The sequence below is a fragment of the Nematostella vectensis genome, chromosome 7 (genome assembly GCF_932526225.1).
Source record: "Nematostella vectensis chromosome 7, jaNemVect1.1, whole genome shotgun sequence".
NCBI lineage: Eukaryota > Metazoa > Cnidaria > Anthozoa > Actiniaria > Edwardsiidae > Nematostella > Nematostella vectensis.
Genome location: NC_064040.1, coordinates 1,757,239 through 1,777,566, shown reverse-complemented (window position 1 = coordinate 1,777,566; position 20,328 = coordinate 1,757,239). Strand labels below are relative to the sequence as shown.

The 20,328-nt window shown below is 40.6% G+C and overlaps 4 protein-coding genes across 6 annotated transcripts; 2 read left to right on the top strand and 2 right to left on the bottom strand.

The window, feature by feature from the left end:
* The first annotated feature begins 30 nt into the window (after nucleotides 1-30).
* On the top strand, nucleotides 31-3,164 carry LOC5511981 (leucine-rich repeat protein 1). The gene is made up of 4 exons (XM_032381295.2): nucleotides 31-372; nucleotides 690-788; nucleotides 1,155-1,870; nucleotides 2,596-3,164. The coding sequence occupies exons 1-4, from the start codon at nucleotides 196-198 to the stop codon at nucleotides 2,843-2,845; spliced, it is 1,242 nt and encodes a 413-aa protein (XP_032237186.2). The 5' UTR covers nucleotides 31-195; the 3' UTR covers nucleotides 2,846-3,164.
* A 92-nt stretch (nucleotides 3,165-3,256) lies between these two features.
* LOC5511952 (myosin-9) lies at nucleotides 3,257-5,976 on the bottom strand. Its single transcript, XM_001632256.3, has 2 exons — nucleotides 4,667-5,976; nucleotides 3,257-3,822 (listed from the first exon to the last, which is right to left on the bottom strand). The coding sequence occupies exons 1-2, from the start codon at nucleotides 5,865-5,867 to the stop codon at nucleotides 3,545-3,547; spliced, it is 1,479 nt and encodes a 492-aa protein (XP_001632306.2). The 5' UTR covers nucleotides 5,868-5,976; the 3' UTR covers nucleotides 3,257-3,544.
* Nucleotides 5,977-8,558: 2,582 nt separating this feature from the next.
* Nucleotides 8,559-16,378, top strand: LOC5511951 (MAPK/MAK/MRK overlapping kinase). 3 transcript variants are annotated; one of them, XR_007312347.1, is made up of 16 exons: nucleotides 8,573-8,818; nucleotides 8,926-9,040; nucleotides 9,282-9,371; nucleotides 10,142-10,212; nucleotides 10,709-10,787; nucleotides 11,566-11,614; nucleotides 11,705-11,790; nucleotides 12,142-12,234; nucleotides 12,455-12,556; nucleotides 12,664-12,792; nucleotides 13,210-13,257; nucleotides 13,796-13,886; nucleotides 14,006-14,044; nucleotides 14,435-14,632; nucleotides 15,194-15,355; nucleotides 15,402-16,378. XR_007312347.1 is itself a non-coding variant. In XM_032381346.2 (15 exons), exons 1-15 carry the CDS (start codon nucleotides 8,812-8,814, stop codon nucleotides 15,278-15,280), a joined length of 1,284 nt encoding a protein of 427 aa, XP_032237237.2. In that variant the 5' UTR covers nucleotides 8,573-8,811; the 3' UTR covers nucleotides 15,281-16,378. The 3 variants fall into 3 exon arrangements, 2 of the variants coding, with proteins under 2 accessions (XP_001632353.3, XP_032237237.2); XM_032381346.2 differs by having other exon boundaries at nucleotides 15,194-16,378; XM_001632303.3 differs by lacking the exon at nucleotides 14,006-14,044 and having other exon boundaries at nucleotides 8,559-8,818; nucleotides 15,194-16,378.
* A 1,297-nt stretch (nucleotides 16,379-17,675) lies between these two features.
* Nucleotides 17,676-20,328, bottom strand: LOC5511949 (kelch-like protein 3). The gene has a single exon (XM_032381287.2). It carries the CDS (start codon nucleotides 20,318-20,320, stop codon nucleotides 18,353-18,355), a length of 1,968 nt encoding a protein of 655 aa, XP_032237178.2. The 5' UTR covers nucleotides 20,321-20,328; the 3' UTR covers nucleotides 17,676-18,352.

Sequence of the window (20,328 nt, the reverse complement as noted above, 5' to 3'; positions counted from 1 at the left end):
ACAGGCCCTCAAAAATCTGAGGCTTCTAATTGGTTTGGATTAGTCACATGGTTCTCACAAAATATGGCGGCAAAATTGTTGTAAACGTTTCCCAAGACTGACAACAAATGTTATTTCGTATTTGACTTATTCCACGATCTTTGCGATCATTGGTCGAGCCTATTTGATCCAAGAAAAAACTAGCATTGATATAGAATGCGTTTGACCTGTGATATTAGCATTGCTATTCGTATTGGCGCGTCAGGGCAGACGCGAAACCAGGGAAAGCCAGTCCGAGCTTCACTTGCGATCGGTAAAAAAGGGAACAGCGACAAAGCTACAGCTTGTCTAATGCTGTGCACTGCAAAAGAACGCAATGGCACAAAGTACAAGGCAAGTCACAATTCCCCGATCTCCCACTGCTTATTATAAACATGCACAGTGAAAAGAAAGGGGGCACCAATAAAGATGAGCGTCTAAAGATTTATCCAGTACCCCAATAAGATTCATGGCTAGGGCAGACTATGGCAGGGAGTCAATTGGTGAGCTTCAACTCCCATATTTTTTGTCTAAATTCTCAAGTTGTAGGGGGGACGTTGTCGGCACCAATGGATCTTTTAATACCTCTAAAGCCTTATTTGTCATAGTAAAAAAAACACATTACTTTTGAAATGAATGTTTATTTGATATTGTTCTTTTTTCATCCTTAGATTCATGGTAACATCCTCCAAATATTCAATAAATTTGTCCAAACTGGCAAAGCTACCATCAGGTTCAATGATCCCGCACATGATCTATTTATAAGCAAGGTAAGAGCTTGTGTTATAAATCACCCTTCCATGTTTTTTTAGCACACTTTCAACTTATACTCTACTGATATTCTTCATCATGGTATTGAATGGAGACTACTAAATAGCATGATAAGATATTCATCATCATGGTATTGAATGGAGACTACTGAATAGCATGATAAGATATTCATCATCATGGTATTGAATGGAGACTACTGAATAGCATGATAAGAAAGAAATAGTTTTTGATGATCTCATAGATCTCATCATCATCTCTCTTAAAGATTTTGAGGATCTGCTTCACAAATAAAATGCTTTTATTATATTTTGGTATTACAATATATTTTAGGTTATTGCAATTTGTTTTGTGTGCAATTTCCTTAGGCAGATCCATCAAGTCTGAAGTCTTTCCTTTCCCTGCTAAAGCTCAGTGCAAAAGACATAGAAAGAGTTGCATTGTCTACACTTTTGCCAGCAAAAACATCTGACCTGGAAAAACCAAAAACAGAACTTATAATTAAACAGCAGTCCGACTACCCTCTGACAAAACCATTTCCTGGTAACCTCCAAAGACTATCAGTGACCAATTGTAGTATGAAATGTGTAGACAGGAGAATAACCAAGCTTAAGGAGCTCACATATCTTAGTCTCCATGGCAACATCATTAAAGAACTGCCGCTTGGTATTGCAAGTATGAAACTAAGTGAGCTTCACCTTATGAATAATGGATTAACAGAGTTCCATTGGGGGCTATGCTGCAATATGTTGTCTCTGTCCCTAAAGGTTTTGGACTTGAGGGAAAACAGTATCAAGTCCCTACCTTCTGTGTTTTGCAATTTCAAGAATCTTGTACATTTGAAGCTGGACGACAATGGACTTCATCTTCTGCCAATACACATGGGTAGAATGACAAGCCTTCGTTTTTTCTCAGCAAGTGGGAATAATCTGCGAGTGCTTCCTTTAAGTTTATGGAAACTACGGCTAGACTCTGTGGATGTTTCTAATAATGACTTCCTACCGGAAAATGAATGGTGTCTTGTTAATAACATGTGTGTACCCTCCCTTATGGAGCTGGCTGGCAGATCAGCTAGGAAAAACCAGTAAGTACCACATCAACTGCTATACTGCCTCACTTTGTTGTTACATGTATTCAGGTATCTAAGTTCAAGTAATGGAGTAATTGCTTGAATTAGTTGCCTCCCTTAAAATAAGTGGCCTCCCCCCAGTAGCACCTCCCTTAGTTAGCAACTTGTTCAAGCAGGGGTTGCATTTTTGCACACATCAAGTGCCCCCGTGTGTGTATTGTTAGTAAGCACTGTCACTAAGGGTGGTCACTGCCAGGGGGTCTATTGCGTCCTCAGTGGTTCTTTTGCATCCCTTCGGTTCAGGTTAGTGTAATGCAGCTTGAAGAGACGGGACCTCCGGTTTAGTGTCCTTATCCGAGAAGACTGAAAACATGAGAGAATAACTTTAACTTACTTGTGACACAAATTTGAATCAAGGCATGAACCCGGAAAAATCCCCAGTCAAAGCCAGGGTTCGAACCTGGCCCAAGTAAGCAGCATTGTCACCAGTTTACTTCCGGAGTGCCAACAGAAACCTCAAACGACAATAGACAAAAGAATCTATTAGAATCCACAATATTTAACAGGCCATCCTCTCTAAATTATCAGTAACATCCTCAAAGAAACTTCCAATAGACTGCTTTTATAATTTTGAAATATTTTTCGCGTTTCCCAGAGATTGATACGTTACCGATTGGAAGTAAACTGCTTACAATGCGGCTTTAATTCTGCAATTAATATAAGATTATCTTCTTCCCTAGTGTTGGCTACTCAATGAAATCACTCCCATTGTCACTGTGCACATTTCTTGATAATGCCAAGGAGTGTTCCTGTGGCCAGGTCTGCTTTACCTCTTGTATTCACTACATCACTAAGGTCAACATCCATCATATTGCAAGCACTGTGGTCTCGGCAGGTCCAACACAGAGTCTGCTGCCAGCGGAAGGTTACCTCTGTTCACAAAAATGCCTACTGGCCTTGCACAAGTCAAGAGCCAGGCATGTATACTGATGAGCGTTTGTGCTGAAAGTGTACATGCCAGACCTTTAAACGCTTTCTAACCAGGGAATTGACAACTGGGCTTTCTCTTATAATTTGCATAAGGATGCTAGAAATCATAGGAAGACTATTCCAGATTATGCCAGCATTGCTGAAACATTGTGAAATAGTACCCAGTGATAAACAATAATTATTTATATATTCATAGGACGATCTGGGGGTGAATTGCAGCCCCCACCATTCTCAAAGACTTTGCATATCAAATTCTGAAATTCTAGAAATTATATTGTACAGTCTCTGTATTTTATAAATAACGAGCACTTAGATTGAAGTTTGAGGTTATTACATGGTGTTATTGCCGGGAGGATCCAACTGTAGCTGAGGGAAAATGTAGCATTTTTTCCATCAATTCTATGTAACGTGTTCAAATAGAGATCGTGGTATATTTATTAAGCAATGATATTATGATAAAGAATTTCTTTGACATTGATAAAAAAGCAGTATGATTTGGATAAAACGTTGTTCAAGCATCTTTCAATTTTTCATATAAAATCTTATAACAATTATAAAAAGTGCAAATATTTTTTGTTTAAATGTCAATCCCAAAATCTAAGGAAGGAAGTAGTAAATTTTTATTCAACATGTATGAGTATCTTTTAAAAGAGACAAGCGAGAGAGAAATCTTAAGTTCTAACAGACACTAAAGTGGTTTTATTGCATGGTCTTTTTGGCCGAATTGAGTTGCTGCATCAATTGGTGAATCTGCATCTCCATCATATTGCACTCATAGACCTTTTCCTGGTAAACATTCTCGGCCATGGTGAGCTGGCCTCGGAGCTGCTCCATGTGTTTGCTGAATCTTCGGTTGGCGGAGGCCAGCTGGACTAGCGCCATCTGAGCCTGGTGTTTCAGTTCGTTGTTCTGCCGCAGAACCTCGTTTCGGTGTTTTCTTAGCTGCGTGAACTGTCTGCGCAGTGTGTTGTTTTCTTCTGTGGAAAGTGCGGGAGATCGAAAAATGAATCGAAAAATGTGCGAGTTGCAGTACGCGCGCAAATATGTCTAGGAATCTCAAATACTGTGCTCTTTCCATATGATACCTGCTCAGCCTACCCGGGGAACGCGCCTGAGTTGTCTTACTAATAATTATTTTCTAGTAGCTATGAAAGGCTCCAACTACAATGCAAACATTACCTTTTTTAAAATTTCTAAACTAGTTTTTTTCTTGTTATGTTCTAATCATCAGAAAATAAAGCTCGTTTGTGGACTATTTTCGAAACGTTAATGGGCGCCCTAACTCTTCGATTTCTTCTAAAAAAAAATGGGGTGAGGCTTTGGCACTTTTATACCGCGAGGTTAATCCTTTGACAGCTGTTTTTCTTGGAATGTGTTATACGCCTTCCAAGAAGCGCCTAATTTTAGGCAGAAGAATTGGCAAGCACGGCTCTCTAATGTGCCCCGACACTTGGAGAATTCCTTTTTTTTCCAAAAAGTTTATCGCAAGGAACTTTTTTTTTTGTAGTTCTGATTACTCTTTTCAAAAAATTACTTCGAAATACCAAATAACAGTCGCATAAGGAGGACGTAAGAGGCCACAAAAACGCAAAGAAGATCGCCAAACCACAAACCCAGAACGGGAAACCGCAACCGTTTCAAGAAACCGCAAAACTGCACCAAAAAAATAAATGCCGTTGTGCTAGGGTTTTTGCTTCTATTGGCTTCTACGTCTTTATTGGTTTAACTAGAGTTACAAATCCCTTGTGCTGGAAACATGACAAGAAGTATTATCCTAGCCAAAGCAATCTCTAGTTAAATGATAACCATTTAAAAACATACCCTCGAGCTCGCCGACCTTTCTTGCTGTCTCTTCTGCATCAACGGAGCTCGCCCAGGACTGGGAACTATCGTCTTCGGTCTGGGACTGTTGGGAGGCCTGTGTTGCGCCGAATTCTTTCTGCATCGCCACCAGGCTTGCTTCCAATTTGTCAATTTTCCTCTCGAGGGTCGCCTTTTCACGCTCAGCATTTTTAATCTGCTCGTCCAAACCAACTTGTTCTTTCTGAAGGACTGTATTTCTCAGTGATTCGGTGTGAAGTTTCTTTTTCAATTCATCAACAGATTTCTCGTTTCTCTTTTGTTCCGTCTCGCTGTTCAGGCATTCTTTTTCCAACTGCTCCTTCAATGTATTTATTTCACTCTCTGCTGATTCAAGCTTTGCGACTGCGGAGCGTTTCTGCTTATTCGCTTCTTGGATCTCTGCTTCAAGGGCGGTCACTTTGTCTCCCATTGTGGCCATGCAACTATCCGCTTCTGCTGCAAGTGATTCTTTGGCGCTTCTCTCCTGATTCAATTTCTCTTGAAGCTGTTCCATCTCAATTCTAGAATCCTCCTCTAGCTCTGTAATCCTCGCTGTCTTTTCGCGTATCTCGCGCTCAAGTTTCATCAATTTCTCGTCACAATTCGCCGCCAAGTTAAAAGAATTTATCTGATCGTATGACATTTTCTCGGCCATAGCTGATAGCTCTTTTTCTTTGGCTTTTAGCTTCTCTTTGACTCGTTTCATATCCTTTGCCAGTGAATCATTCTTACGTTGAACTTCATGGAGCAAACGGTTTGTATCTTCTGCGAGCTTGATGCTGTCTGAATGCTTGTTCTTTAACTCTAGAATTTCTTCTTTCTCTTGCGCGATCTCGTCCTCCATGTCTTTTACTCTTTCGTTTGCACTTTGCAACATTCCCTCCAATTCCTTCCCTTTTTCTTTCTCAGTTTTAAGATTCCCTTGGAGCCCGTCGATACAAGAGCCAGCATTTTTTAGTGACGACTTTAATTTACTGACTTCTTTTTGAGCGTCCTCCAGAAGTTTGGTAAGGTTTTGTTTTTCGTGTTCGATCTCCACTAAGCTCGTCTCACTCATTTTATTCACGAACATCAGGCATTCTTGCAGAGCTCCATCGTCGACCTCGTACACCTCTATCACGTCGTCGTCAAATATCGAGACGTCTTTAGGTTTTTCTACCTCGCTTTTATTCTCAGCCATTATCAAGCCAGATTTTCACATTACCACACCAACAGTCTCAGATTTTTAGAGGAAAACGTCAGAAACTTTATTGCGTTTGTATACTTAATTAATGACGTCATAAAGTGAAGCGTTTGAATCCACATAATTTAATTAGAACAAGATTCGGTTCAAATTTCATATAATTGATTCGAATTGTTTTTTAGGTGTATTTATAATAGTGGCCTCATTTGAGCGGTTTGTCACATTTTTTTTTTATTCCAAGCAAATTTGCACTAACACTTTTGTCGTGGTTGTTAAATGGTTCTAGGATCCAGCGCTTTCTATTTTCGGCTGCGAACAGGCTGCTCGCACAGCGCAAAGACCGCTGGGTCCCGAGCGTGATAGCAAAGACTGCGGGCGGGAGGCAAATTAAGTGTGTCAATCCAAAGTACGTCGTTTTCAAAAAGGTGCGATATACGTCTTACACTAGGACGCATAACACCGTTAGTCGAACCACGTATGAATGCGTCCCCTGAGTAAAACAAAACGGCCAATTCGAGGTGATCTTTACACAGCGTGAAATCTTCACTTTACCGCAAACTCCAAGAAATGGGGGATATTTTTGAGGTTTTTTAGACATATAACTTCATTAGGTTTTCTTGCATGAAACGATGCAGACTGGCTAAATCAACGTGTTTGTGGGCGCTCCTCTAAAGATACCCTGTTTCATGGTTCCGAGCGTCTCTAGACGTTCGAGGCTCTGGAACCAGGGTACTCGAAAGATCCATCACTTGAGAAACCCATGACTTCTAGTGGAAGGGATCTCACTTACCTTGGGCGTTCCCAGGATTACTTAACACATTGACCCCTCAACCGGCCTGTACCGGTTTTGGGAAGTACCCACCACCCAAAAAATTCATAAATGCAAACTAAACACAACAAGATGAAGATACTCAGGCATCAGTCTAAGGGATAAATGTTCTTGAAGATATGCATCCAACCAAGGTGTTGGATACCTTTATTCTGATCCTCCAGGTTCATTTCCATTGCCTCAAAACACAATGTCCACTCCTTGAAGGCTTGTAAAACCACGAAGATGCCTTTACGGATTGCAAAGCCTTCTGGGAGATCCAGGGGAAAATTCACGAGGGGAGGGCCAGTCAACACTCCTCTCCCCAAAGTCAGATGTTTTTTTTCACCCCGAAGCCAAGCAAATCAATTCCAGGTCATACAGACCCAGAATAGCAGTGTAAACAATTTTGGAATCAATTTGGTTTCAGAAAAGACAGCATTTATGAGAGCTGTGGTGATTCATTAGAAAATTATTTTCTCATCCAGGCAAAGCCAAACAAGAAAAAATCATCATGAATCCACCTTTGCTTGCAAATATCCATAAGCAAAGCACTCAGTTATGCCCCAAAAGACTTCATGATGTCCTGAGACACTCTCCTAATATGCTCATAGCTGTATTTTTGATATAAAAATATAAGCAACCATCAACTTGTGCTGGCTTCAGCACAACGACGAGGGATTCAAAGTGGGGACCGCAAAGCACTGTTGGAAAGCTTGGATACAGCTAACTAGGTGCAGCTGTGTTTGACTTTGACGGGCTGTATAAAACTCATAATAGGGGGGGAGGTATCTGTTTTCAGTCTGTTTTTTGTAAATTCAGCTCAAAAATAGCCAGGAGTCAATGGGTTAAGGAGGTCTCCACCCCTATGTTCTCCTTATTGTTATTTGAAAATACGATGTTTCACGTGTCCTCTCTACTCGTTCGTTAGTTGACACACACCTCCCCTCCCCTTTTTGTGGTTTACCCGGCAAAGTACGGTAGATCTCCAAGCACAGCTAGCGAGGACAAATATGTCGCAAAATGTATTCATAAGAACGTGTAATGTTCATTTTTCTTATTCATTGTAATTATCATAAAAAAAAATCAAAATTCGTGAGCGACATGAGGTTTGTAAATTGGAATTAAATAAATTATACCGGTCTCATGGCCACAATTTTTTTTGTCGGGAACAGACTGCTTGTTTGCTCTCTTCTACGCAATGTAAGACAAAAGTAATGATTTCGGTCAAATAATATGTAATTTGAATGATATAATGCAGAATAGAACATTCATAGCAATATCTGAAACCTTGAAATATCTCGGAGGAAAAAACTAAAACTGAGATTAGACAGCCCATTTAGGAATAAGTAGCCTTTCAGAGCCGTGGAGAGCAATTCACCAATATCTTATGTTAAATCTTTTTAAGTTAGCTAAATTCTATATTGAAATATCAAGAAAAATCTGTCATAAACTAATATTTTTTTAGATTCTAAGATTAACCAGAAGCCCGTAGTGGCCGAAGGCCCGTGGGGATCAAATTTATGAGTAGCAGTGTATATATGGGTCGACGAAAACAGTCAGAGAGTGAAGCAGATCTGTAATGATTGGTTCCTTTCCAATCTTTATTTATCTAAGTAAAGTGCATGACTCAAGCCCCTAAATTACATAGATCCCTTGTTTGATAAACCGGGTAATATAGGAAAAACCGTCGTCAAACGAAGTTTTTTATATATTTGAAGCCATTGCTCAACTTTCGAATAGTTTAGAATGGCTTTGGAATGGCGTTTTAAAATTGCTTAGGTTTCATGAGGTTTTTGTTCGTTTTTTAAGACGAGTAACCGCTAAACACTAATCCAAAAGTGCCACCAACAACGCTTGTGGGACCCCAGCCGGTCTCCATGGAAACACATGTTATTCGCGCATCCTGCTCGCGCCGGTGGAACAGCAATCGAACACGGAGCTACCAAACAAGTCAGATGGAACACCGAAAAATGGCGTAAAACTACCGCATAACAGAGATCTGGTGTGAATATGTAGCACCAGATATGAGAAATCAAAGACTCTTAAGTATTTCAAGGGCGATTTATTGCTGGTCAATGTGTTAATTTTCTTTTGAAAGTTGTTTTCTACGATCGGCGTTCGGATAGTGCCATGCAAAGTAAGTGTCAACTAAATCATCGTAAATTGCCAACTTCCTCTATTCGATTGTGATCCTTTGAATTATCGCGAAATTTACACCCGTGGTCAATTCTTTGATTATCTCAGAGTACAGAATACTGGGCAAAAAAGGCGAGGGTACCTTCTCCGAGGTGCTTAAAGTCCAGGACATTCGGAACGGGAATTACTTCGCCTGTAAGAAGATGAAACAGCAATACGACAGGTAAAAACACGGTGATGTTTTGATTACCTGAATTTTTAATGGTGAAAATAGTTTTTTATTCATTATTGAATCAAACTTATGAATTTGTCGAACAACAGGGATCATGTTTAGAAGTGATATTGAATTTTTAACGAGTGTCTCGTAAAATATGCACGCTTTCGTTATGACGATCGCGTTGTTCTTTATTTGATGTTACGACGGCATTATTCAATAGATCTCTCTTCTTATCTTTTTACCACAGTTTAGAGCAAGTTAACAACCTGAGGGAGATTCAAGCAATGCGGAGGCTAACTCCCCATGCTCATGTAGTTGAACTAAAGGAAATCATTTAGTGAGTATAAGAATACACCCCACTTGATAAATTAACACTTTTAGACTTCAAGCTGTTGCTGTTGGCTAGTTAATTAAATTCTTGGACGAAAACATTCCTTTGAATAGATGGGCAATACAGTGGAGCTGAATAGGAACTAATTCCACCTTATATAATTATGGTGATGCATTTTGATAACATGCCACTGTGGTGTGGTCGTTTTGTTTGTGATTGTCTGAGGTGGCATACTTATACTTGACTACCAAAAACAGATATCTCCCTCACAACGATTCTTTATTGTTCTCACAATAAATCACTTTTTTAATAGCATCCGTATTTTCTTCTTTTTTCCTCTGATTCAAAGTGAATATTTTTAAGAGTTCGATATTGATAAGGCCATAACCAACCTGGTCGAATTTTGGTTCATAAAAGGTCTTGAATTAATAACCAATAATTTTTATTTTGCTGGATTTGACTGCTTTAGTTCTTGGATATCGCATGACTGCATGAATACTCAGGTTATTTTTAATCCATAGTGATGACAAGTAGGGCATTACCTACCAGTAGCTCTTTACACATTAATTACCAAACTGTTTAGATAGTATTTATGGAGGGGGTGTTGGAGTTTTGTATTATAAAACATATACTGTACAGTGGTACCTCTGATAAGAAATAACCTTTTTGGCAGGGTGTTCCTTACACACCCTGCACACCCCTTGAAAGATTTGTTAATGTAAAACTTTCCATGGAAGATTTTGTTTATTTCCATTGATATTTTTTTTCTCCATTAGTGACAGGAAAAGTGGAAAGCTTGCGTTGATCATGGAACTGATGGATTTGAATTTGTATGAGCTCATACGAGGTACTGATATTGGGCTGTTTCATAGTTAACAGAAAATGTGTTTAAACCACAAATCTGAACTTTAAACGATTTCCAAAATAATGCATTTTGTATATGGCTGGTACCATATCTTTACCCTATCATGAGACTAAGTGACTTTGGCAGCAGAAGCTCTCTTTACAGCATTACTGTGATTGTTTTCTCTATAGAGTAGCCCATTCGTAATTAATCAATCAATAACTTTATAAATGTGTAAGAACTTCTAGCTCACCATTTAAGTATAGTTATCAGATGCCTTTTTGGCCTATTTAGATGGTCAAGATTAGATTAGCCTCCAATCCTTGTGATCCATCCTCCATCCATTATAAGCTCCTCCTGTTAAAATGAGCTGCTCTGTCAATGGAGTTGTCCAAGGCAAGGCAGAAACAGTATTGTACTTTATAAAATACAGTGTGATGAGTGCAAGGGCGCCAGGACAATGTTTTTTACTCTCCTCTTATGATTGTGTTATTTTCAGGCAAAAGGCATTATCTTCCTGAAGCCAAAGTCAAAAGCTACATGTTCCAGCTATTGAAGTCTATAGATCATGCTCACAGGTTTGTGAATTCAGATTCATGGTTAATGCAAGAGGCAAATCAATAACAGAAGTTACCTTTTTCATTGCCATGGTTACCCTTCCCTCCCTTCTCCCCCACATTTCCCTGCTCTCCCTGGGGTACTGAAAAAAGGTCCCACCCCCTCTCCCACATTTCCCTGCTCTACCGTGGGTTGTGAAAAGAGGTCCTACCCCACCCCTCCTCCACATCTCCTTGAGATAGTTAAGATAGGCCCTACCCCCTCTCCCTGGGGTTGTGAAAAGAGGTCCTACCCCACCCCTCCTCCACATCTCCTTGAGATAGTTAAGATAGGCCCTACCCCCTCTCCCTGGGGTTGTGAAGAGAGGTCCTACCCCACCCCTCCTCCACATCTCCTTGAGATAGTTAAGATAGGCCCTACCCCCTCTCCCTGGGGTTGTGAAAAGAGGTCCCACCCCACCCCTCCTCCACATCTCCTTGAGATAGTTAAGATAGGCCCTACCCCCTCTCCCTGGGGTTGTGAAAAGAGGTCCCACCCCACCCCTCCTCCACATCTCCTTGAGATAGTTAAGATAGGCGCTACCCCCCTCTCCCTGGGGTTGTGAAGAGAGGTCCCACCCCACCCCTCCTCCACATCTTCTTGAGATAGTTAAGATAGGCCCTACCCCCTCTCCCTGGGGTTGTGAAAAGAGGTCCCACCCCCTCTCCCACATTTCCCTGCTCCCTGGGGTAGAGAAGAAAGACTCAAAAAACCACTCAAGTTTGAAAACATAAAACTAATATATTTTATTTTTACCAGAAATGGAATTTTCCATAGAGACGTGAAGCCTGAAAATATTCTACTTAAGGTATAGGCAAAATATCTTTATATTTTCATTGTGAGTTTATTTGCATTTTCCCCAATTCCTATTTTAATGTTCTCTTCTGTTCTTTTTTAGGACGATATAATCAAGCTTGCAGATTTAGGTTCCTGTAGGAGTGTTTATTCTAAGCAGCCATATACAGAATACATATCAACTAGATGGTAAGCTTTGGAATGTATGATGCTGTAATGGAATGGATGGTGCCACAATAAAAGAGCTATTTTTCTCTCTTTGTCAAACAGCCATAAACTAAAGTGATTTTCTATACATTTCTTTCTTTGTCAATCAAACTTCCTGATAACTAAGACTGATTTGTCTTTCCCTTGGATTGAGTTATTGGTTGGTAAACACAATTGAGTATTGGTCAAATGCAAGATAACTGCTCAATTTTCTTGCACATGTTCTTGATTTGCATTTCATTGAGAATTGGAAAATTACTATGTGCATCCTTGTGAGAACCAACGTTTAGGATTTAGTTGCATCCTTTTAAGATATTTTTCTCTTATTCAAAGGTATCGTGCTCCTGAATGTCTCTTGACTGATGGGTTTTATACTCACAAAATGGACCTCTGGAGTGTGGGATGTGTATTTTTTGAGATAATGAGGTGAGTTTGGTTTAACAACTTGTTATGAATTGACAAAGAGGTTGTTGGAAACAACATCACTTTTCCTCCAAGTATTTTTTGGTGACCTGACTCAACTGTTTTAGTTACTGTCATAAAAAATGGTTTGCAAAACAATGCATCTTGTAAAGCATGAGTTTCTCTTATGTTTTTAACTGTTCAAATGTCATGCTGCCCACTCAGTGGAATCATTTAATTTCAGTTTGCATCCGTTATTTCCTGGTTCTAATGAGGTTGATCAAATAGCCAAGATTCATGATGTTTTAGGAACACCAGTTCCTAGCATTTTACAGAAATTTAAAAAGTAAGTACTCTTCCATTAATTGGTTTAATTGTGCAATCCTCATTAATTACTTTTCCCTCATTTCCAAGAAAGTTATTTATTGTCACAACTTTGTGTTTTTCGTCCAGTAAATCTAGGCATATGAACTACAATTTCCCACAAAAGAAAGGCACAGGGATAAACAAACTGCTTCCCCATGCATCCAATATGTGCATAGAACTGATAGAACTACTATGCACCTACGATCCAGATGAAAGGTAGGCCATACACTGACACACTCACCCAAACTTCAAGATTTTGCTTCAAAATATAAGGAATCTGAATTCATGAACAAGTGCCTTGAAATCTCCCCCTCCAACCCATTGTTACCCTGGCTTTGGCCCCTCCTCTTTATTAGGAAGGGGACCATTAAGAATCTTGAGGATGACTTGCTGACTTTGTGGGGTCCTTCACTATCTTTTGTAATTAAGAATGTGGCATCCATGGGCCAGGATGAATCTGCAGTACCCTCCCCCCCAACTCATCTGATCCAATAAATCTGTGCTTTTTCCCTTTTTGGGAATCCTTTAATATTTTGCCTTGCTGGGTTTTTAAATTCTAAAGGTCAAAATTCCAAAGACTCATGGAAAATCCAGAGTTTAAATGCCTGGATAACATCATTTTTTTCTGTTTAGGATATCAGCAAAGCAAGCCCTAAGGCATGAGTATTTCAGAGATCTCAGGTAAAGTTTTATAAGGCATGAGTATTTCAGAGATCTCAGGTAAAGTTTTATAAGGCATGAGTATTTCAGAGATCTCAGGTAAAGTTTTATAAGGCATGAGTATTTCAGAGATCTCAGGTAAAGTTTTATAAGGCATGAGTATTTCAGAGATCTCAGGTAAAGTTTTAGCTAAGTCATTATTATTTCAGAGATCTCAGGTAAAGTTTTATAAGGCACGAGTATTTCAGAGATCTCAGGTAAAGTTTTATAAGGCATTAGTATTTCAGAGATCTCAGGTAAAGTTTTATAAGGCATGAGTATTTCAGAGATCTCAGGTAAAGTTTTAGTTAAGGCATGAGTATTTCAGATTTCTCAGGTAAAGTTTTATAGGGCATGAGTATTTCAGAGATCTCAGGTAAAGTTTTATAAGGCATAAGTATTTCAGAGATCTCAGTTAAAGTTTTAGTTGAGGCATGAGTATTTCAGAGTACAGTTTTAGTATATTTTATAGTTTAACCAATCAGCATTCTTTACCTTTGCATTTTGTCTCAACCTATAGGGAAATAGAGAAACGAGCAGCAGCAATAGCAAAGTCGCAATCACCATCTGAAGTGTCTGTCATATCACATCACAAGAATATCAAAAAGAAGGTCAGTTGTACTTCATTATTCATCAATTCTCAATTCTGCACTCAAGAAAAAATCCTGAATTTGCAATAAATAAGGCCACATTGCCTCACAGTGTTGTTTGTTTTATCAACATATGACAGAGGAGGCATGTAAACAAACTGAGAGATTCAAACCAAGAAGTAAGAATTCATTGGTTTTTGCAACTTTTATCAGTCTAGACTAATCCTTATCTCTAGAGTAGAACTGTTTGCACGCACAGGAATACAACAGCAGCAGTACTTTTGTGATAACTATTTTGCTGAATTTCAGAGAATTTAATGCGAGTTTTATTGTTGCTAGAATAACATTAACAATGGAAATGATCTTTAAAGAAACCTTCAAGCCAACATAATTTGGGCATATGATAAAAAAATACACAATCATATGTTGCCTTTAATGCCATTTGAAATAGTTCTCTAAACAAAAGTTAATCACTCTTGAACTGTCATCATACCAAAGAAACCCTTATCCCACATCTTCTAAAATGCTGAATCTATCTATCACTTTGTAACATTAATTAATTCTTACAGACATTACTCCAAAAGGATTTTCCAAACATACCTCCACCACAGTCCAACTTCCACCCGTTTGTCCCAACGTCACTCAAGTCGTCCAGCATGTACAACAACAAGAGCACAATGCTACCCAAGCTTCCTCCAGCAGCTACAGCCATGACGTCAGCTTTCTCCTCCTCATTCCACCCACTCATCACTCAAGAGAAGAACAAGGTATTGAAGAATCCCTTGGGTATTGGAGAATCCCTTGGGTTTTGGAGAATCCCTTGGGTTTTGGAGAATCCCTTGGGTTTGGAGTATCCCTTGGGTTTTGGAGGATCCCTTGGGTTTGGAGTATCCCTTGTGTTTGGAGAATCCCTTGGGTTTTGGAGAATCCCTTGGGTTTGGAGTATCCCTTGGGTTTTGGAGGATCCCTTGGGTTTGGAGTATCCCTTGGGTTTGGAGAATCCCTTGGGTTTTGGAGAATCCCTTGGGTTTGGAGTATCCCTTGGGTTTTGGAGGATCCCTTGGATTTTGGAGGATCCCTTGGGTTTGGAGTATCCCTTGGGTTTGGAGGATCCCTTGGTTTTGGAGTATCCCCTAGGTTTTAGAGAATCCCTTGGGTATTGGAGAATCCCTTGGGTTTTGGGGAATCCCTTGGGTTTTGGAGAGTCCCTTGGGTTTTGGAGAATCCCTTGCGTTTTGGAGAATCCCTTGGGTTTGGGGGATTTCCTTTGATTTCATTGTACTAGGAAGAGTTTTACTTATCCCTTTCTTGCTTAATTCTCATTTCAGAGTACAGGACAGGAAGGGAAGACGATACACAACATGAAGCTTACACTGCCGGCTATCGACAAACGAGGCGGAGCACCAAGATTCTGATTATGTTATATGATGTTGCTATGGTAACTTGGTTCCATGGCAACAACAAACATATGGAGCACCAAGGATTTGAAGATGTGATGCTGCTATAGTAAAAAGGATAAGCACCAAGGATTTGAAGATGTGATGTTACTATGGTAACATGGTTGAACACCAAGGATTTGGAGATGTGATATTGCTATGGTAACAAGGTTGAGCATCAAGCATTTGAAGAGGTGATGTTGCTATGGTAACATATAGCTGCCATGGAACATGGCTTGTAGGTATGGGTTATGAATGGTTGTGCTATAAAATTATTGGCACATACAAGACTCAATATTCAGTTCACCATAAAAAGAAAGGGATAAAAACTGGGAAGCAATACTCTCAGAGAGTCTGAGAATGCAAGTTAACATTATGACATCTCTGGCTATGGACCAGGAATATAAGCACCAAAAGAAATTATTGCCAAGTCAGTTTTTCAGTATGTCCATAGGGGTGTGACAACATACAATGACACCATAGAACATATCTTTGACATTCCTGACCTGTATTATATTGTTTAGAGAATGTGATGCACATTTTATGGCATACACTCACAGGAAGCTCAACTTCATGGTTTAATGGTTTAAATTGTTCCCAATATTTGTTGTGCTGGTGGCGTTTATAAGCTTTCTTTGTAACACAACAAACATTGGAAACAATTTGAACTTTATTCAAATCATAAAGATAAGCTACCTGTGATTTAATCTTTCTACATACAGGACTGCAAAGGGAAAAATGTGAAACAGCTATCCAAGATAGCCAAAAACAATTTTAATTTGATATTTTTATAAACCATTACAGAAGTTATTTTTATACATAAGCTAGATGTATCTTGTCACTAGTTTTTAGATGTTATTCTTAGATAGTACAAAAAAAGGGTTTTTGCCTGTTTATAAGTAGCCGGTAGAGTGTTGGTATATTTTTTAACCTATAGAAGACCAAGTGGAAAACTGTACATTTTATACAGAACTTTGGTTACTATTAAATTATTTGTAAATAAAAATAAATTGAAGATGCTATAAATACTAGATCAAAGTGTGTAAAAAGGACCAATAAAGGTGTGTTTTGATTCCATGTGGATTTTACTGTTTTGCTAGCAATGGACACAACAACAAGATGGAGAAGTACAGGCGTGTTATCCTGGGGATAGTACAGGGATGTTGTCCTGGGGGAAGTACAGGGGTGTTATCCTGGGGAAAGTACAGGGGTGTTATCCTGGGGGAAGTACAGGGATGTTATCCTGGGGGAAGTACAGGGATGTTATCCTGGGGCAAGTACAGGGATGTTATCCTGGGGGAAGTACAGGGGTGTTATCCTGGGGAAAGTACAGGGGTGTTATCCTTGGGGAAGTACAGGGGGTGTTATCCTGGGGGAAGTACAGGGGTGTTATCCTTGGGGAAGTACAGGGGTGTTATCCTGGGGGAAGTACAGGGGTATTATCCTGGGGGAAGTACAGGGGTGTTATCCTGGGGGAAGTACAGGGGGTGTTATCCTGGGGGAAGTACAGGGGTGTTATCCTTGGGGAAGTACAGGGGTGTTATCCTGGGGGAAGTACAGGGGTGTTATCCTGGGGGAAGTACAGGGGGTGTTATCCTGGGGAAAGTACAGGGGTGTTATCCTGGGGGAAGTACAGGGATGTTATCCTGGGGGAAGTACAGGGATGTTATCCTGGGGGAAGTACAGGGGTGTTATCCTGGGGGAAGTACAGGGGTGTTATCCTGGGGGAAGTACAGGGATGTTATCCTGGGGGAAGTACAGGGGTGTTATCCTGGGGGAAGTACAGGGGTGTTATCCTGAGGGAAGGTACAGGGGTGTTATCCTTGGGGAAGTACAGGGGTGTTATCCTGGGGGAAGTACAGGGGTATTATCCTAGGGCAAGTACAGGGGTGTTATCCTGGGGGAAGTACAGGGGGTGTTATCCTGGGGGAAGTACAGGGGTGTTATCCTGGGGGAAGTACAGGGGGTGTTATCCTGGGGGAAGTACAGGGGTGTTATCCAGGGGGAAGTACAGGGGTGTTATCCTGGGGGAAGTACAGGGGTGTTATCCTGGGGGAAGTACAGGGGGTGTTATCCTGGGGAAGTACATGTCTCCAAAAAACACTTGTTAGAATGTTCTGCTAGACAAGATCTGAATACCTGATGCTTTCAGCCCTCCCGTGGGTTGGCCATCTATGGACAATCATGACTGCAAATTGACTTCCATAAAGAAAAAAAAAACTCAGAAGTGAAAATCACCAGTTACATGTGTGAAAAAAGCCTGTTTCCCCATACCACCCATCTGGGGGAAGCCAGCGCCCCTTGCCTTGATTGGAGCAGAGGCTGTGGGCACACACTCAGGTAGCACTTGGCACCACATGGATAACAACCATACTTTTTTAAAAGATTCAAATACTTTTAATAACTGTAAAATAGTTGGACCTCAACCTTTCAGTAAAAAGAACCAGCTTAACCACATAAGCTTTGAAATAAGAGTTTGCAAATCCCAAACACAATGTCCTGTCTCTGCTTACTTGTTCAATCAAATCTTATCAGAACTTTTCAATAATGTACAACCCTCAAATAATAGGTAAAACTATAACAATTGACCATTCAATGGTGTCCAAAGTGCTGGTGAAACATAACACTTATGGATCAAGACCAACTTTTCTTGTAGCTCCTGGAGTCTATAATTTTCACAGGACAAAGATTTCCAGCATCTTCATTTAAAATATGGGAGAACTCCCTGCATATTCCCCATTGCATAAATGATAGCAGAACTGGGCCAGGGTCTTGTGTGAACGGTGATGGGAATGTTTGGAGGAATTTGTGGGAATAAGTCACACAATCACCCTAACAGATTATCAAACCCAGTATTCTATTCCTTTTACTAGCAAATTGCTTTGATTACCACAAAAAAGGTCAGCACCTAATAATCAAATCCCAGCCTTTCAATATAAATGTTTATTTAAAGATGGCATAAATCTTAGTGTGAAGGTAACATTAAATGATGATGATACCACGAGGTGTCCCTTTGTGATGCCAAGTGCTTGGCGATTATCACTTATTCAGCTACCAGTCACTCCCACTTGAGTCATCACCCCACAGAAACCATGGCGGACCATAGTCCATGAGGGAATCCTCATCGTCCTCCTCATCACTGGTACAATCATAAATACTCCTGTCATAGTTGGCCAGGATCCTGGAGTTACTCTTTGATCTGTGCTGGAAGCAGAACTTCGGTAACTGGAGGTTGGTCAGGTGGAAGTCATCAAAGCCAGACCTTAAGGACTTCAGTTTGCTGGACTTTTTCCAGGCATTCTTCTTGACTTCATACTTCCAGATATTACTCCTCCTTACTGTGTACACTTCGTCTCTGAGGACATTCACTAGCTTGGGTGTGTCCTTACCTTGCGGCAAGGGTGCGATGATGATCCATTGATCAAATGCTGGTTTGTACACCTCACATGTGACGGTATCGTGTCCTGGTTGGGTTGCACCACCAACAGCAAATATGGACGTACTAGTAGCAATAACTTGTGGAGCCCTTCGCTTGCTTTTCATTGGGCAAACAAGCGTCCATGAGTCGGCTGCTGGGTTGTATCGCTCAACTAGATTTACAGGTTGACTGAGGTGCTCTGTAGTTCCTCCAATGATGTAAAGATGGGAGTTAAATGCTACAGCACCCACTTGGCAGCGTGGGGTTAGACAAGAAGCAACAGTTGTCCATACGTTGTTCCCAGGATTGTAACACTGAACACGGCCAGAAGCTCCGCCATTACACCCACCAACTATATACAACTGCCCTTCCATGGCAACTAAATTAGTCTGGTCATTACAAGCAGTTGCTAGCTGGTCACAGCTTGCCATGTCAGTCCAGGAAAAGAAGCTCTTATTTGATTGGTCCAATGGGTATCGCAACAGCATTGATGCACCAATGTCCCAGTTATGCCTATTACGGCAGACACAGTACACTTCTCTACCTAGCACTGCCACTCCCAGTACAAATGACGGAGAGTAAGGCTCAGACAGCTGGTACATAGTGTCACTATCAGTGTCGTAGCAAAAAGATGTGCGTAAGTTGCCTCTGCCGACACCCACCATGACGTTGTGAACTTTGGCAGATGGTCGCTCTTCCTGGCTCATTCCACCTTTCTTCGCCCTTGTCGCCCTCTGACGCCTCTGGTACATTTTGATGAAGTTTTGACAGAATGTGCACTGCTGCAGCAATGACTCACCCTCAATCTGTCTCTCAACAAAGTCACTAGATAATGATCCAAATCGCAAGCATGGTAGAGCCGTTGGAAGATGCATTGCTCTGTTCTGAGACTCATGCTTCACCCATTTTAAAACAGCCTCAAATACTTCCTCCTCTGTCTCGACATTGAGGTCGTCACTTGAAATCAACTCACACAATTCTCCAATACTTAGATCCAGAAACTCCTCCTCTGATCTGACTTGTTGGAAGTTTTTCTTGATAAAAGAATCCGCCTTGATTTTGAGTTCTTCTAGAGCATATTTGTCAGCTACTCGCCTAGTGGATATGCAGTTATTGATACGCAGAGCCGACAGAATTATTTGCGCGCAAGCACTTTTTACTGGCGTAAGCAACAGAAAACTAGCAGCTTCCAATATGTCCACCACATTATCCCGACTTATATTGATTTCTCTCGTGTAGAAAAAGTCCAAGATCGACGATAATGCCCCACTTGTCAGAGAGCAAAGTTTGATACGAGAATCATTGGAGTCACGCATTCCACTGGTGAACATAGTGTAGAAAAACTGACTATTGGCAGCAAGAACACATCTATGAGCGGCAAATACCTGACCTTCAACTTCCAAATTCACATCACAAAAACCCGATTCTCCCTCTTTTCTTAGCGCATTGAGAAATAGTAATAATCCATTTTTGTCACCGCGGAACGTTCTTGCGCCGTCGGGGAGAAAGGAGAGCTCTATAAGACGTTCTTTGTCAAGCTTCGCAAAGGAAGCGTCCACAGCCGCCATGTTGGTCCCCCTCGCACATACCATTGCTATCATCTTGACAT